The 18476-nt window shown below is 37.6% G+C and overlaps 1 protein-coding gene and 1 pseudogene across 9 annotated transcripts in view; both read left to right on the forward strand.

Moving 5' to 3' along the window:
- KMT2A (lysine methyltransferase 2A) overlaps positions 1-18476 on the forward strand; it is a 77517-nt gene that overhangs the window by 22633 nt on the left and 36408 nt on the right. For 4 of the 9 annotated variants that reach the window (XM_033119655.1, XM_033119656.1, XM_033119660.1 and 1 more), the window contains 13 exons: positions 1381-1450; positions 4080-6730; positions 8072-8249; positions 9114-9348; positions 11047-11111; positions 11558-11926; positions 12274-12347; positions 13340-13471; positions 14023-14136; positions 16123-16269; positions 16698-16793; positions 17019-17139; positions 18105-18227. In XM_033119655.1, the coding sequence (XP_032975546.1) occupies positions 1381-1450; positions 4080-6730; positions 8072-8249; positions 9114-9348; positions 11047-11111; positions 11558-11926; positions 12274-12347; positions 13340-13471; positions 14023-14136; positions 16123-16269; positions 16698-16793; positions 17019-17139; positions 18105-18227 (4375 nt within the window). The remainder of the gene's footprint in view (positions 1-1380; positions 1451-4079; positions 6731-8071; positions 8250-9113; positions 9349-11046; positions 11112-11557; positions 11927-12273; positions 12348-13339; positions 13472-14022; positions 14137-16122; positions 16270-16697; positions 16794-17018; positions 17140-18104; positions 18228-18476) is intronic. The other 5 variants (XM_033119663.1, XM_033119662.1, XM_033119661.1 and 2 more) reach the window with 4 other exon arrangements.
- On the forward strand, positions 12768-13320 carry LOC117030403 (40S ribosomal protein S15a-like; annotated as a pseudogene).

The raw sequence follows: 18476 nt of genomic DNA on the forward strand, positions 1-18476 counted from the left end.
TATTATAATACTTTACAAAGAAATCTCTTTGAAGAGGATAATTTCAGTTTTTTCTTAACTAGTTAAATACTTCAATAATTTTAACAATCTAAGAGCAAGAAACCTTTTTTAGATTCTAATAAGATTTGTCTCTCAGTTTCATAGTACCCAAAATTTTGGCCTCAAACATTTGGCGCCTCAAAAGCATTTAAATTTAAAAGCTGGACCTGCTAATTTGTCTAAAAGGTTGCATGTCTCTTCACATATTCCTGGTTAATAAGCGGTTAAACGGATTTGCACATGACTGAAGCTTTAAACTAACTGGGGAAACTGCTTCAGAAAATCCACAGGTGTTGTCTACATACCTATGTGTGTGTTTGCTCCTGAGAGGAAAATTGGGGGCTTTAATTGTTGGAACTTAGTTTGGGGCTTATCAGTATACTTTGGAGGTTCAAGAAAATTTGTCTTTGATTCCTAATTTTGTTTTTATTTTGTGTGGATTTTGTTTCTGGAATCTGGAATTTTCTCTCCTAATCTCTCTCTCTGGAAAGAATTCTTAAGTTTCCAAATCAATGAATTTCTATTAATTGGTTTGTTTAAATAGATCATCTTTTCTGAGAACTTGTCCAAAATAGGTTCAATCTTTGGTATTTTTTTAAATAAAGGGTAGGTTAAAAGTTAGAAGTAAGGAGAAATTTTTGCCTTTTCTAAGTATAATTGAAAATGAGATGCTTCCTCTAAGTTATTCTTGAATTTCACCCCAGGTGTGGTCACTTCACGATCCCTTTCACAGAAGCTGCTGCCCACCATTAAGTCTCTTATCACAGGGCATTTTTAAATGATGCTATCAAATGCATGTTGAGAATCTTTGGATCTCAAATGTACAGAAATCACATCTAAATGTCAATTCCTGAGTTAAGGAACTGACGATTATGGCAATTTCAGTCTCTATTAATATTTAGTAGACAAGAGATTACAATATTGTTTATATTATTATGTGTGTAGTCTCAACTACTTGTTGAGAAGATTTGTTTGTTTAATATTGGGGCTGTATATTTCTGCCATTGTACTGATTTGCTTACTTGAATTAAAGTCGTCCTTTAATTGTTTGGGCTGTATCTGTAGTTTGAAATTTAGAACTGTCCCCTGTGTACTATGCACCAAAAATGATGTTTCAATGCATTGTTCAATTACTACACAGCGTCTATTTGTCTGTAGTGAAGCTGTATGGCTGGGTCCATTTATTTCAATATTCGTTATTTTAAATATCCATCTGAATGATGATTAATATATAGAGGCTAATTTTTCAAATTCATTTGTATCTCCTCTGGGCATTTCTTTGGAATTTGTTCACATTTATGTTTTGGTTTCTGATTTTAAAATAATTTTCCTTTGTTGTAGGATGAGCAGTTCTTAGGTTTTGGCTCAGATGAAGAAGTCAGAGTCCGAAGTCCCACAAGGTCTCCTTCAGGTATGGCCAATTAAGCGCACTGTGCCTTGTGCCTTTAACTTTTGTTTGTTAAGAGACTGGCTTCCCCTTGCCTTCTCTGCATGTAAAGGACGTCTTAAATACTGGGTGGGGGCAGGGGGGTGGACGTCCTTCCCTTTCCCTCACACTAAGTAGGAAATGGCTTATGAAATAGACCTCTTTATGGGACCTCTTCTCTGTCAGGCCACTTTTGGTTTATTCCTTATTATGCTCCTCTGTGGGGACCACTTGAAGCATGGGAGGTAGATTTCCATGGAATGATTGGATAACCTGGTAGGTAAATTGAAGGTAACCTACTGAGAGCAACCTCAGATTTACATATTTTGAATTGTATGGTATTATATATGACTTGAGAATAATTTGGCCATTGTTTTTTACGAAATTTGCTCCACTATAGTCGAAGACCTAAACACAAAATATTAGCACTGTATGAACTATTTCACTTGATCCTTGAAAGTCTGTATTAAAATAAAACAAAAAATAAAGCAAAGTTTTGTCATTGTTGTTCTCACCAAGAAAATATGTAGACTGTCTTGAAATTCTAGACTTACAGAGACAGTTCTTAATGAAAATAACATTTAGTAGCTTGCAGAAAAGAGAGTGCTGTAGATCTTTTGATGGAAAAACATCCTCCATCTGTGCTGCCATTCTGACTTCTTCCATGATTTTCTTTTATGTGAATAGACAGTCTAATTAAATATGTGTCTCTGCTCTTTGACATAGACTTAGTTTGTGATGTTTGTTAGTGTTTGGGTTATATTTAAGAGTCATCATATGTTATATAGTAATCTAATTCAAACACAATTTGACAGTTTTTCCTTTCTCAAATGGCAGTGGTATTGCCATTCTAGTTGGAAGGAGTTAGCCAGTAGGGTCCCAGTATCTGTGTCATTTAGACAGTAGCAATGTTCTCTTTAATGTGTGGTGAAATCTTAAAACTTCATATCAGAAAGTGATTTTAGAGAATTATCTGGTCTACCCTTCATTTATAAATTGACAAAGTGAGGCCCCAAAAATACATGATGAGCAATTTCTTGCAATTGATTTGTGAGTTCTTTGAATGTGTTGTGGATTATGGAAGTTGGCGGCAGAACTACTCTTCTCTGTTTAACTTTTTCTACTTGTCCGCCAAAGCTTCTTTTAAAACTTGGATAGAAGAGGTTTTCAGAATTAATAAAGCCCTATGAGTGGCCAGATTTAAGTCGACCATGATGATAAGGAATCTTGTGATGATGTTATTTCTGGGTAGTTTATTTTGTGAATTCACAACCCTTTCTTGATGGTTTCCCTTAAGTTTTTTTCTTGGCTGTCAGTCCACCTTGAATTTTGTCTTGCCTTTTTTTTTCTTTTTTTTTTAACCATTTGGATATGCTTCATTATTTAAGAAATGAAACACAGTTTCTCTGTTGTCTCTTGATGCATTACGTTTGTTGTTAAGTAGTATATGTTGAGAATGGATTTGTGAATCCTTAGTCTATTAAGGGAAGACTCAAGTTAATTGGTGAGGAAAGCATTTATAGTTAGGAAGCTCAACAATAAGACCTTTGTTGGTTTCTGTTCTGTTAGAAGGTGGTTCCATAGTCTAAAATATTCGTCATAATGGCATAAATCTCTTGGTGACTGTTAGGGGAGGTTTTAATGTCAGAATAATGTTGAGTCATATAAAACATTAAAAAGCATGAAAGATAAGACATGATGGACTAGGCAACTCTTAATATATTTAGAAAATACAGGTTCACACAAAGAATTTTAGGAAGCAGTCTTGTTTTCTTAAGTCTCTTGATAAGTAGCCGATTGAGCTGATTTATAAATTGGCAAATTCCTTTTATTTAGGATAGGAGAAATCTGGTTTAATAAAATGTTAATTTGCTCTTAACAGCAATTAAGGTTAAAAGTTTTCTGTAACTTGAGACTAACTAGTTCAAGAACCTGGAGGTAGGGCAATAGATTAATGGGCACATCATTATGTCACATCACGCATTAGTTTACATGCTACTGAGTTCAGTGATCATATTCTGATGTCTCATGAGTGTTTTTCCATTCAGTACAACTTGCTTAGTTTACTGTGGCCAAACAGATTGAACATACAGGAGGCTGAGCTGCCCAGGGGCCTTTTCCTATAGAAGTTGGTATGTTATTGATTGAAGAGCACTTTGTTCACATTTATTAAAGTTAAAATTCTGAATTGAAGAGATGGGATGAGTTATTGTAAACGTGTTCTCAAATGCTAATCTTAGTGGCAAGGATATGGAAAAGGCAGTACAGATTTTTTTAAAACATTTTTTTGAATTCAGAAAAAACCTTGCTCACCTAAGCTGTAGGGAAATCAGTTTGTATATTAATTGCTCAGTTGAAAACCTTTTATTATTATATGTTTTTCTATCAAAAAAGTAGTTAAATGTTCTTTTTTAGGTGGAATGTTGCTTAGTTGATTTCTTTGAGGCAAGTTTTTGGGGAAAAGAAACTAAGCACAATTAAGATGTTTTATTGACTCATTAGACCCAAGTAAAGTTCAGTACAAAGTGACTTGTGCTAAATTATATTCAGCTTAGTTAAAACCTGAACTACAAAGCTAAATATGTGCTCTTCATTGTTTAATTTCTATACACAGTTAAAACTAGTCCTCGAAAACCTCGCGGAAGACCTAGAAGTGGCTCTGACCGAAATTCAGCTATCCTCTCAGATCCATCTGTGTTTTCCCCTCTAAGTAAATCAGAGACCAAATCTGGAGATAAGATCAAGAAGAAAGATTCTAAAAGTTTAGAAAAAAAAAGAGGAAGACCTCCCACCTTCCCTGGAGTAAAAATCAAAATAACACATGGAAAGGACATTTCAGAGTTACCAAAGGGAAACAAAGAAGATAGCCTGAAAAAAATTAAACGGACACCTTCTGCTACATTTCAGCAAGCCACAAAGATTAAAAAATTAAGAGCAGGTAAACTCTCTCCTCTCAAGTCTAAGTTTAAGACAGGGAAGCTTCAAATAGGAAGGAAGGGGGTACAGATTGTACGACGGCGAGGAAGGCCTCCATCAACAGAAAGGATAAAGACCCCTTCAGGTCTCCTCATTAACTCTGAACTGGAAAAGCCCCAGAAGGTCAGGAAAGACAAGGAAGGAACACCTCCACCCACAAAAGAAGAGAAGACAGTAGTCAGACAAAGCCCTCGAAGGATTAAGCCAGTTAGGATTATTCCTTCTTCTAAAAGGACAGATGCAACAATTGCTAAGCAGCTCTTGCAGAGGGCAAAAAAGGGGGCTCAAAAGAAAATTGAAAAAGAAGCAGCTCAGCTGCAAGGAAGAAAGGTGAAGACACAGGTCAAAAATATTCGACAGTTCATCATGCCTGTTGTTAGTGCCATCTCCTCACGGATCATTAAAACCCCTCGGCGGTTTATAGAAGATGAGGATTATGACCCTCCAATTAAAATTGCCCGACTAGAGTCTACACCAAATAGTAGATTCAGTGCCACATCCTGTGGATCGTCTGAAAAATCAAGTGCAGCTTCTCAGCACTCCTCTCAAATGTCTTCAGACTCCTCTCGCTCTAGTAGCCCCAGTGTTGATACCTCCACAGACTCTCAGGCCTCTGAGGAGATTCAGGTACTTCCTGAAGAGCGGAGCGATACCCCCGAAGTTCATACTCCACTGCCTATTTCCCAACCCCCAGAAAACGATAGTAATGATAGAAGAAGCAGAAGGTATTCAGTGTCGGAGAGGAGTTTTGGATCTAGAACAACGAAAAAAATATCAACTCTCCAAAGTGCCCCCCAGCAGCAGACCTCTTCTTCTCCACCTCCACCTCTCCTTACTCCTCCCCCACCATTGCAGCCAGCCTCCAGTATCTCTGACCACACACCTTGGCTTATGCCTCCAACAATCCCTTTAGCGTCACCATTTTTGCCTGCTTCTGCTGCTCCCATGCAAGGGAAGCGAAAATCTATTTTGCGAGAACCGACGTTTAGGTGGACTTCTTTAAAGCATTCTAGGTCAGAGCCACAATACTTTTCCTCAGCAAAGTATGCCAAAGAAGGTCTTATTCGCAAACCAATATTTGATAATTTCCGACCTCCTCCACTAACTCCTGAGGATGTTGGCTTCGCATCTGGTTTTTCTACGTCTGGTACTGCTGCTTCAGCCCGGTTGTTTTCACCACTCCATTCTGGAACAAGGTTTGATATGCACAAAAGGAGCCCTCTTTTGAGAGCTCCAAGATTTACTCCAAGTGAGGCTCACTCTAGAATATTTGAGTCTGTAACCTTGCCTAGTAATCGAACTTCTGCTGGAACATCTTCAGGAGTATCTAACAGAAAAAGGAAAAGAAAAGTGTTTAGCCCTATTCGATCTGAACCAAGATCTCCGTCTCACTCCATGAGGACAAGAAGTGGAAGGCTTAGTACCTCTGAGCTATCACCTCTCACCCCACCGTCTTCTGTCTCTTCCTCCTTAAGCATTTCTGTTAGTCCTCTTGCCACTAGTGCCTTAAACCCAACTTTTACTTTTCCTTCTCATTCCCTGACTCAGTCTGGGGAATCTGCAGAGAAAAACCAGAGACCGAGAAAGCAGACTAGTGCACCAGCAGAGCCATTTTCATCCAGCAGCCCTACTCCTCTCTTCCCCTGGTTTACCCCAGGCTCTCAGACTGAAAGAGGGAAAAATAAAGACAAGGCCCCTGAGGAGCTGTCCAAAGATCGAGATGCTGACAAGAACATGGAGAAGGACAAGAGTAGAGAGAGAGACCGGGAGAGAGAGAAGGAGAATAAGCGGGAGTCAAGGAAAGAGAAAAGGAAAAAGGGATCAGAAATTCAGAGTAGTTCTGCTTTGTATCCTGTGGGTAGGGTTTCCAAAGAGAAGGTTGTTGGTGAAGATGTTGCCACTTCATCTTCTGCCAAAAAAGCAACAGGGCGGAAGAAGTCTTCATCACTTGATTCTGGAACTGATACTGCTTCTGTGACTCTTGGGGATACAACAGCTGTCAAAACCAAAATACTTATAAAGAGAGGGAGAGGAAATCTGGAGAAAACCAACTTGGACCTCGGCCCAACTGCCCCATCCCTGGAGAAGGAGAAAACCCACTGCCTTTCCACTCCTTCATCTAGCACTGTTAAACATTCCACTTCCTCCATAGGCTCCATGTTGGCTCAGGCAGACAAGCTTCCAATGACTGACAAGAGGGTTGCCAGCCTCCTAAAAAAGGCCAAAGCCCAGCTCTGCAAGATTGAGAAGAGTAAGAGTCTTAAACAAACTGACCAGCCCAAAGCACAGGTACTCTTTTCCATCTTGACTGTTAAAATCAACAGAATATTGAATCCCTTCTAGAAGCAAGTTTTAGGTTAAGTGTTGCAATTACATCCAGTTATGGGAATCAGGAGCAGGGTAGAGGAAGTTCAGTGGCATTTTGCAGTGGTCCTTTAAGGACTGGTTGGTAGGATTTCGATGGCTAGAAAATGATACAGGAGAACATTCTAAAAGGAGGGAACAATGTGGGTGGAAAAACATTTCAGGAATGGTGAATAGCTGGACTGGTACCGGTACATGCAGGAAAGTGGTGAAGTAAGACTGAAAAGTAGGCTGGGACCATATTACAGAGAATGCTCCGTTGTTTGTACTTAATGGGTTTGGTGTCATGGAATCTGTGACTTAATTTTGAAGGTTTCTTTTTTGTAGTCAAATCGTTTTCGTTGTTTACTATAGAAAATGGAGGCTGGGGTGGGGTGAGGTAGATTCTCATCCTCTGAGTAGTGAGTGATTAGAGCAATAGACAATAGGTGTTTGCAGAATACATATGAGAAGCACTTGGCCTTAAGTGGTGGGACAGAAAACTGTAGAACTGAGTTAGTTAAGATGATGACACACATTTTTATAAAGAACAGCATTTTTTTTTTTTTTTAACAGTTTGGCACTGTTCTTTTCTGAGAAAACCTACTGATCTTTAGGTTCTTTTTAAAAATTGTCATGTAGTCGTAGATGCACATTTGTGCCAACACCTCAAGTTTTAGGTTACAGTGAACACAAACTTAGGTTTTTAATATTATTCAACCTAGGGCCGTATTTCAGTAGTTCTGCCAGTTGAGAGTTCTACCCGGGACTTAATTCTGACACCATTTTGGATGTGTTTCGGTTAGCCTCCTGGTGGTAAGAGCAGTGACTCTTTAAAATGTGAGACGTTTCTGTTTGGAGCCATGGCCTTTGGTACTTCCATGTGTAGGCTCTTTCCCCTACTACTCTGTTGATCAGGGAAATATAAGAAATAGTCTATGGTTAGATAAGCCCTATTTACACCAGACTGAACTTTTTGATAATATAAACTGGCAACTTGAATTTTGAGGGGAATTATCAAGAAGTAGTATAATTGAGAAGAGAATCTTAGTTGATTTCTGCTTTTTAATTAGAAGTGCCTTTTAGAAGTCCTTTTTTATTCTGTCAATTTTAGGATACAGAAGTAGTTGATTTCTGTATATTGATGTGGCTTATCAGCTGGAAATAACTAGATTTGTATGTGTTGATTCTAGATTAAAAGTTAATCAAAAGTACCTTTGCTACTTTTAATTATATTTTAAACATGTATCGTTGTTATTGTTTGTGTTTGGCTTGCGTCATATTTAGGGTCAAGAAAGTGATTCATCGGAGACCTCTGTGCGAGGACCCCGGATTAAACATGTCTGCAGAAGAGCTGCTGTTGCCCTTGGCCGAAAACGAGCTGTGTTTCCTGATGACATGCCCACCCTGAGTGCCTTACCATGGGAAGAAAGAGAAAAGATTTTGTCTTCCATGGGGAATGATGGTAGGTCAGGGGTGTCAACCTTGAAGTCTTCACAGACATTTGATTTGTTTGCTGATCGTTCTTGGGATGCCTAGTGGGCTCTTCATAGCATTATGTATTAGTGTGGCTCCCCCAAAAAGTAGATGGCCGGGGGGATTAAATGTCCAAGGATTTTGTTAGAGGAGATGCCTATGAGTGGAAATGGGGAAGGAGCCGGGGAAAACTGGGAGAGCTGTCAGGCTGTTGCAAGTCTGACTACAATGAAGGAGGGACGGGATCTTTGGGCAGAATCTCCTTAAACTGCCACGCCGTGTAAGAAGGTTTGGCAAAGCTGTTTTTGAGCAAAAGTTGACTGTCAGAGGAGTCTTGTGTCTCAAGAGTAGGTGAGCCCTGCCACGCTCGGTCACTGCCTGGCAGCAAGTCCCATGGTAAGTATGGACTCTGTACCACTGGGTTTCTGAGCGCGGCCGCTGGGGCCCTCAGTGATGCGAGGTTAGTGAGGCACATTCTCATGGTAGCCGTGTAGTTCGAAATGCTGGGTGACTGTCTGCTCACATAACATGTAGAGGTTTCGAGAATCTTCAGAAGCATTCAAGTCATATTCTTGAGCTTCAGGTTCGACTGTTTTGTTTTCCGCATTGGGATTTCTGCTTTCCTCAAGCTGCAAGTTCCCAGGCATTTAAAAACATTGAAATAATTATTTAAACAGGCTCCAAGTTCTGTACGAATGTTTTTATTATAATGTATTTCTTTTTCAGAGTCCCAATTAAAACAAAATTTGAATGTATATGATAATATAAATGGATTGTAAGGATCTTTGCCTTTCTTCCTAAGAAGGAATTAGCTGTTCATTCCCTTAGGACTGATGGCACATTTCTTTAACAGACAAGTCATCAATTGCTGGCTCAGAAGATGCTGAACCTCTTGCTCCACCCATCAAGCCAATTAAACCTGTCACCAGAAACAAGGCACCTCAGGAACCTCCAGTAAAGAAAGGACGGCGATCAAGGCGGTGTGGGCAGTGTCCTGGCTGCCAGGTGCCTGAGGACTGTGGTGTTTGTACTAATTGCTTAGACAAGCCCAAGTTTGGTGGCCGCAATATAAAGAAGCAGTGCTGCAAGTGAGTGGACCTCTTATTCTGAGGTGTTGATCTCAGCCAAGACGGCTCTTTATTTGTGCGTGGTTTGTTGCAGAGATGAATCAGAAAACTGAATGCGGTTGGACTGAGATCTTGAGTTGCAATATTAGTTGCGGAGTTGGATTTTGTTATGTGACCAGGTTTGGGCTGTGCTTAAATAAATACTCTGGCACAAGGCTGTCCAATAGAACACTCCGCAATGGTGGAAATGTTCTGTATCTGCTCAATTCAGTGTGACAGCCATTAGCCAAATGTAGCTATTGAGCACTTGAACTGTGGTTAGTGACTGAGGAACTACATTTTTTATTTCATTTAATTTTAATAATTTAAATAGCCACATGTGCCCAGTGGCTGCCCTATCAGCACAGCTCTGGAGAGTTTCTACTTGAAAACTGACAAATTTAGGTGTAATATTTATTAGGTCAACTGAAATTACCTCTATATTTATGGCATTCAGGAAATATTGGTTGTATCATATATATATATATATACACACACACACACACACACATATATATATATATATACACACACACACACACATATATGTGTCTCTTTGCTGTCTAACTCAAAATACTTTTATGCATGTGGAATTTTTTTTTATCGTATTATTATTTTTTTATTAGTTTCACGTGTACAAAACAATGTAATAGTTAGACATTTACACACCTCACTAAGTGATAACTCCCCCTTCACCAATCTCCTACCCCTCTGACATTGTATATAGCTGTTACAATTCCTTTGACTCTATTCTGCATATGGGATTTTTGATACGGAAGTTTTAATTACCTTTTCTCCCTTCTTCTAAGTCAGTTTGTGGAAGCACTTTCTGCCCTCTGGGATAATTTGTTTAAAATGGATCAAGAAAGTTGCACAAACAGAAATTTTCGTGATTGAGCATCTCATAAAGTACCTGGCATAAGCAATAGATATTATTTATCAATAGATACTTTCTGAATGACTGAATAACATGAAAGCGATTTATGAAACATAGCTGGAAGAAATGCTGCATTACTTACTTTTGGGGAGGCCGTTTCTAGGAGACATTAAGTAGTTCTGTGCTTTGGTTTAGTCTGGCCTTAAGAATCTCGTCTCAGTCCCTTTAGTGTAAAGGAGTGAGAATTCACAGATCAGCAAAAAGGTACATGATACCAAGATAAATTTTTACAAAATTTAGGGGTTGAAATGGATTCAGTTCGATTTTAAACTTCGAATTAAGTTTGAGTTTCATTAAATTGAAGGGTGAAATCTGGATAAAGCCCTGACATAGACCTGTAGCATTGTAGTAGCAGACAGAAGACTTGTTGGGTAATTTTAGTCCATCTTGTATTCAGGTTATTATATGAGTACTAATCTCATAAGGGAGCAGAACTGATCTGATGACAAGAAATATTGACTGATCATTTTGTGTGTGATGCTAGTCAGTAGTAGGTTACAAGAAATTTGAGTCTTATTTGAAAGATAACTTGATATTTGATCCTTTTAGATCCTAAAGGTAGGTAAAATTGTTGATTGAAGAATTCAGGGGCTCAGATTTAACCTGAGTAATGAGCAGTCTTTTTTCAGTTCTCATAATGAACCTGCATAATGGTTCACTGATTCTTGCAGACAAATTAACACTTGTTCCAATTGCTTCTCTTCTAAATGTCATTTACTTTATGGTATACTTTGTTATCCTAGGATGAGAAAATGTCAGAATCTACAGTGGATGCCTTCCAAAGCCTATCTTCAGAAGCAAGCAAAAGGTAATGTTGTAAAAAGATCTTTCCCAAAATGCTTCCTTTTTTTTTAATGCCATGTAGTTTTGTACTCCTAGTGTAAAGAAAGTACTAGTGTTGTTTGGTTTGGTTTGGTTTTTAAGTACTGCTCATTCCCAGCTAGTTGATTGTTGTCGAAGCTGGGCGGTAGGTACATCGAGATTCATTTTATTACTCCCTGTATCTTGGAGTATGTTTGAAAATTTCCATAATAAAACGTTTTTTAAATTCATACAAAAATTATACTTTGTTCCATTTCTTAGAACAATAAAAGTACCTATTTTACCTGGCCAAGTTGGCATTAACTTTCTTGAGCCTTTCAGTGTCAACTTTAGCTCTAGGAAACTGAGAATAAGATTGTGTTACATTCTTATACGTCTATTTTAAATGAAGTTTTTCTCACTTATGATAAACAATCATGTTATTTTCCCTAGCTGTGAAAAAGAAAGAGAAAAAGTCTAAGACCACTGAAAAGAAAGAGAGCAGTATTGTGAAGAACTTAGTGGACTCTAGTCAGAAACCTACCCCATCAGCAAGAGAGGATCCTGCCCCTAAGAAAAGCAATAGTGAACCTCCTCCGCGAAAGCCCGAGGAAAAGAGCGAAGAAGGGAATGCCTCTGCCCTAGGACCTGAATCCAAACAAGTTACCACTCCAACTTCCAGGAAGTCCAGTAAGCAGGTCTCCCAGCCAGCCCCAGTCGTCCCCCCACAGCCACCTAGCACAGCACCACCAAGAAAAGACGTTCCCAAGACTGCTCCTGGTGAACCCAAGAAAAAGCAGCCTCCACCAGCAGCAGAATCAGGTGAGTGAGGAAGACGAGAAGGAGCTCCTGAACCAGAACTGCCAGCAAAACACTGATGTCTTAAACAGCATTTGGAAACCTGAAATGTAGATTTTTAAGTCGTCTTCGGTTCAAGAAAATTAGCTCTCTTTTAACCATTATATAATAATAAAGAAATAGAAGCAAAAAACCAGTTAAATTGGAGATACTGTCTTAATTTCCTATTTAAAGCCTGGAGTTTAAATAGTTTTGTTTTTTTCCTAAAACCTCTTTCTTCACAGGCCAATCGGTCCTAAAGTAGTCATTGCTATTTAGCATTAACTGTAAGTTTAGTAGCATCTGACTGCAATTTATTTTGAATTCTTTAGGTCCAGAGCAAAGCAAGCAGAAAAAAGTGGCTCCTCGCCCAAGTATTCCTGTAAAGCAAAAACCAAAAGAAAAGGTGAGAGATTTGTTTCTCTGCCATTTCTTCAAGGATGCCATTTCCTCTGTTCTGTAGGAAAATAGCCTTATTCTTGACATTTACATGATTGAGTGAATGAAACTGCATTTTTGCTTCTATATAGGTGGCAGTGGAATTTCTTAAAATTAACAAACTTTAGGTTTAGGCTTTAGCTTATATCTTTTTTTGTCCTTTTCCCCTTGTTGTTTTTCCTTACTTTGTGGCCCTGTGTGCTTATACTTAGACTGCTGGCCACTCAGCAAAATAGGTTTTTGCTCTCAACAGCCTTTAGCAATATTTGTCTATAACAATCACCCTTCCCTATGCCCACTATTTTTGTTATGTGGAGAGAGAGATCTTTAAGAATGTTCTAGCTCTTTGCACCATTTTTCTGTGCCACCATAATGGCACCATAATGTACATCTGGCTGATGCTCTCAAGAGCGTCAACAATGCCATAAAGAGATGCAAACACTAGGTTCTTACTAGGCCATGTACCAAAGTCATCATCCGGTTTCTAACTGTGATGAAGAAGTATGATTACATTGGCAAATTTGAAATCACTGATGATCACAGAGCTGGGAAAATTGTTGTGAACTTCACAGGCAGGTTAAACAAGTGTGGAATGATAAGCCTAGATTTGATGTGCAACTTCAAGATTTAGGAAAATGGCAGAATAACCTGCCCCGTCCCATCACTTTGGTTTCATTGTGCTGAGAACCTCTGCAGGCATCATGGACCACAAAGAAGTAAGACAAAAACACAGAGGGAAAATCCTGGGATTCTTTTTTTAGGGAAGTAATACATACGTACAAATAAAATGCCTCAATGAAAAAAAATCTTCTGAAGATTACCTCTCTGTTTCTACAGGATACTTGTGTTGGAAACATGTTTTCCAGATCTATTAATAAGATTGGTCATTTGCATTATTTTCTGTGGCAAAAGTGAAGGCAAGTAGGGTGTGGTTTTGTTCTTTATCTTCTATTCCTGTAGGAAAAACCACCTCCAGTCAATAAGCAAGAGAACACAGGCACTTTGAACATCCTCAGCACTCTCTCCAATGGCAATAGTTCTAAGCAAAAAATCCCAGCAGATGGCGTCCATAGGATCAGAGTGGACTTCAAGGTAAACGTGTTTAGTGACCACATAGTATACTGAGTGTCATGGACTTGAAATCAAGAAAATGATGTTTACCGACGGTATTAAAAGAGAAGAAATTAAGCACTAAGCGGGGGGATGAAAAAGAACTACCATTATTAGCAGATGGGTTTGGGTATGTGAGAGCTTTGGTCACTGCGTGAGCAGAGGTATTGGAATATTCCTGCCCATCCTGAGTGATAAAGTGCTTTTAGAGGAGAACAGTATGTGAGGAAATAATTCTTCCACATGGGAATTATCAAATGCTGATTACTTGAATCAGCAAAAGTCTGAGAGAAACAGGAATCGCAGTATATCTTTGCATTATAGTTAACATGAATTGAGCCAATAGGTGAGCCTTTTAACAGTTTGTGTCTGAGATTAAAAATTTTTTAAAGTAGCAGTTATTTTGAACTCATTGAAATTAAATACTCTTGACATTCCGGTGTCACTATAATTTTACCTTTTTTACCCTTATTTTCAACCCAAAGTTATTTCATTGTAAAACTTCCATAAATGATTTTTCTCTCTCTCCACAGGAGGATTGTGAAGCAGAAAATGTGTGGGAGATGGGAGGCTTGGGAATCTTGACCTCTGTTCCTATAACACCCAGGGTGGTTTGCTTTCTCTGTGCCAGTAGTGGGCATGTAGAGGTAAGATATCCTGCTTCTTGGTACCCTAGAAAGTATAATGGTACATTATTTTGCTGTGATGAAAAAAATTACTATATTCTGTTTTGTTGGTATGTAGCAGCAGGTACTATCCCCTGTTTAAACTAGCTAATGAAATCCTTTTGAAGTTTTTTAGAGATTTCAGGAAGAAATCTGCTTCTTACTAGATTAGCAAAGTTAGTGAGGGAAAATTTTAGTAGTCCAATTTCTTAAACCTACTCTTTATTCGTGTTCTGATTTTTCTGCCAGAAACCCAAACATGGAAAAAACGATGTCGTGTTCCTCACGAAAGAGATGCTTTTGATGGTTGTTTTATATTGAATATCAAAACCCCCTTGTCTCTAAAGAGCTCTTAGCAAATTAATAAGAAAAAGGAACAGCACCCGGGAATAAAATAAGCTTAAGGACAGGAATATATGGTTCACAAAATGAGAAATCAAAACATGGTGAGAGGGGGCATTAAGCCTTCTGATGACCAAAAACTGGAAATTAAAAGCATGATAAAAAGGATCATGATAAAAAGAAATGGGGGCTCTGTTGGTAGAAATCTAAATTAGTTACAGTCTTTCTGAGGGTTGTTTGGAAATAAATACCTATTTTTAAAATGGATATACCCTCTAACCCAGCAGTTGCACTCATCTTAAGGATATAATTAGATAAATCAGCGTATATGTATGTGTATGTATATATGTGTGTGTATAATAATACATGTATAATAAACCCGTCTATATATGTATACATGTAATCAACAGAAGTGTTTCAGTATTGTTTATGCTGCGGTTGCTTTAGATATCATTGAAACTATTAATAAGAATATTCAGTCTACAAGTGCCAGGGGTCTGCTGTATCTCTTTTCCTACATAATCTAATGCTTTGCATCCACACATAGGCTACCCATAGGAATAATTTATGCACTATTTCTTCAACTTTTGTGATAAAAGAGGTTGGTTTTTTTTTTTTTTAGAGTATAATTGCTCTAATTTAAGTTGTGTAGTTCTGCACAGCAATCCCACAGAATTCCTAAAAACTGAATTATAGAATGAATAGCCCATGGCTCTCATTACACTTCTAAAGCATAACCAGTGCCTGATAATTTCTTCCTCCATCTGAATTTTAAAAAAAATTTTTGTTGACATGATTTTAGATTCACAGAAAAGTTACAAGAGTAGTACAAAGAATTCCCATAACCCCTTCACCCAGAGTTCCCAAATGTTAACATTTTTCATGTGCTTTATCTTTTTCTATATATTTTACAAAATAAATAATATGCACACATTTTTATATGTAGACACATTTTTTTCCTAAAAGTTTGAGAGCAAGTTGCAGATATATGCCCTTTTACCTCTAAATATTTCACTGTTTATTTCCTAACACCAAGGACATTCTTACGTAGCCACGGTGTAATTATCAAAATCAGTCAGTTAACATTGGTACATAACTATTATCTCTGCTATGGACCTTGTTTAGGTTTGACCAGTTGTCGCAATAATTCTTTTATGGCAAAAGAAAATTCTGGGTCATCCTCATTCGAATTTTTTAAAATTCTTATATCCACATGAAAATAACTCATTTCTAAAATTAGACACGGTAAGGATACACCAGAGCTCACAGTTGTTTAGAATATTGTAGAAAACCTTTAAAACCCTCCCTATTTCTCCCAACCCCACTCTTTTACCTTCTCACAGTTCTTTGTTTATACCTCTGTTACAGCACTTATTAGCACATTCTATGAAATCTTGGATTATTTTGTTACTTTATAATCCTAATACTATTCCCACTTTAGTCCTCTGAGTCTCTTGTAGTGTCCAATATCGTGCTTTTTAAAAATACAGTCATTGCTTAATGAATATATGTTAAATAAAATACAGATACCACCGTACTCCTAAAGCCCAAAGTATGTAAGTAGGATTTGGTTGATATTTCTACATGTTACTTTACATTAACTTTTATGTTTCTATCTTACCTTAGTTTGTGTATTGCCAAGTCTGTTGTGAGCCCTTCCACAAGTTTTGTTTAGAGGAGAACGAGCGCCCTCTGGAGGACCAGCTGGAAAATTGGTGTTGTCGTCGCTGCAAGTTCTGTCATGTTTGTGGAAGGCAGCATCAGGCCACAAAAGTAAAAATCTAAGCAATAAAACTACTTAGAGTATTATTCTTTGTCTACCTTTTAATTTGGGATTTCGTACCTTTTAATTTGGGATTAAAATTCCACTTCTACCTTTTAATGTGGGATTTCATATCTATATTTTTTCTCTTGGCTTAGTTTGACTATTTAATTGGGTATAATCAATTGCCTATTTTTTGTGTTTTAATTTTGGGAATATTGCAGAACACATGGCAAAATCCTCAAAATAAATCTACCTTATAAGAATATTCGTCACTGGGTGCCTTTGGCAGGAAATAAATCCCTGTGCTTTGAGAGTAAATAATTTATGAGGAAATTTAAACTGTTATAATGATGTGCTATACTTGAAGATAAAGTAGTAGGTGTTTAGTGAAAGTGATGTTTTATGCCCACCTTTTTGCCTTTATATTTTCTTACAGCAGCTGCTGGAATGTAATAAGTGCCGAAATAGCTATCACCCTGAGTGCCTGGGACCCAACTATCCTACCAAACCCACAAAGAAAAAGAAAGTTTGGGTGAGTACACGCATTATACTGTTCCAAAGAGAATTGTCATGGGACTGTGGGCATGCACAACTTGGGATGGGAATATCCTTGCTTGAGGATGTCTGTGTAACAATTTTTTTTGCCTCATTAGTAAAAGCTTCCCAGTAGAGAATCAACTCTAGACATTTGTGACCTTTTCAAATAAGAGATACTAAAACTAAGAAATTCTATTGAATTTCTTTTCTTCTTTTCCAGATCTGTACAAAGTGTGTTCGCTGCAAGAGCTGTGGATCCACAACTCCAGGCAAAGGGTGGGATGCACAGTGGTCTCACGATTTCTCCCTGTGCCATGATTGTGCCAAACTCTTTGCTAAAGGTACTTCATAAAAGCCAGTTTTGTCAACTTTTAGATGCTATACTTTAGATGTTTTAGAGGTAAACTGAGCACTCTTGTGAAATAAGATTAAATGTCTTACACATTTTATTGAGGGTACCATTTAAATACATTTACTAAGTTCCTGGCCTTGTTCTTTCCTTTACATGGAGAATTACAGCAACTGGAAATGTTTTATTAGCTTATATGGGAAGAACTCAGGGGACTTTTTATAATAACTAACCACAAAGAAATGCTCTGAGCCAGTATTTCCCAAAGTGAGGTGCATAGATATTTATTTGATTGTTTCAGAAATGATTTTAAATGGCACTGAGTCAAACATTTTAATAGTTATACTAAGAAAAAATTATAACTAATACATTAAACTCATTATTTTACTGACTTAGAATAATAATCATATTAAAAAATTCACTATTGAAGTTATTTAAAATAAACAAATCAATATCAAGTCTGTTAAGTAAAAAAAATAGAGGTTCTACATGGATAAAGTGAATTGATGAAGGTTGTACATGGTGCAGAATTTTAGGAAGTACTGCTGTAAGCTCTACTGTAAAAGTGCTAGGAATAAGGAAAAGTGTAGAATAATTTTTACTCCCATATCCTCACCTCTTTTTAAAAAATAAAACATCTTTGGAAAGTTTAAGAGATAAGTTCTCTCTTCCATTCTTCTCTTATGTTATCTATAAAATCTACCTCATGACCTTTAAAAATGGGTCTAAAGAAGCGAACTAGTGGCATATTCTAAGAGATCAGAATAAGTTTGACACTTTACAGATATGTGAACATTCCTTAGATTCATGCTGGCACGTGTAAGTAGTTTTAGAAGAAGAATCTAGTGGCTTGCATTTTCAGTTAGCTTAGCATATGTAAGTCAGGAGTGTGACTGGTGATTGGTGTGTGATTGGGTGTGAACCAAAGCACTGCTGAAAACTTGGCTTTGCTTTCAGGAAACTTCTGCCCTCTCTGTGATAAGTGTTACGATGATGATGACTATGAGAGTAAGATGATGCAATGTGGGAAATGTGATCGCTGGGTCCATTCCAAATGTGAGAATCTTTCAGGTACAGAAGGTTGGAGTCTTTTTATTACAGTTTCCTTCTTTCTTGGTACAGCTACATTTATAGCCCCCAAATTACTATAAATGTAAAAATATGGTAGTGTTGTTAATTAAAGTCTTTAAAAAAAATTTTTTTTGGTCTCTAGAGAAAATGACATTGTGTTAAGTTTTTGCTCATTTATCTTGAACATTTCCCTGTGAAATACTTGCTGTCCTTTGTTGGTAATCCACTCATTCCCCAATAACCAAATCTTGGATTAGT

Source organism: Rhinolophus ferrumequinum, chromosome 11 (genome assembly GCF_004115265.2).
Source record: "Rhinolophus ferrumequinum isolate MPI-CBG mRhiFer1 chromosome 11, mRhiFer1_v1.p, whole genome shotgun sequence".
NCBI lineage: Eukaryota > Metazoa > Chordata > Mammalia > Chiroptera > Rhinolophidae > Rhinolophus > Rhinolophus ferrumequinum.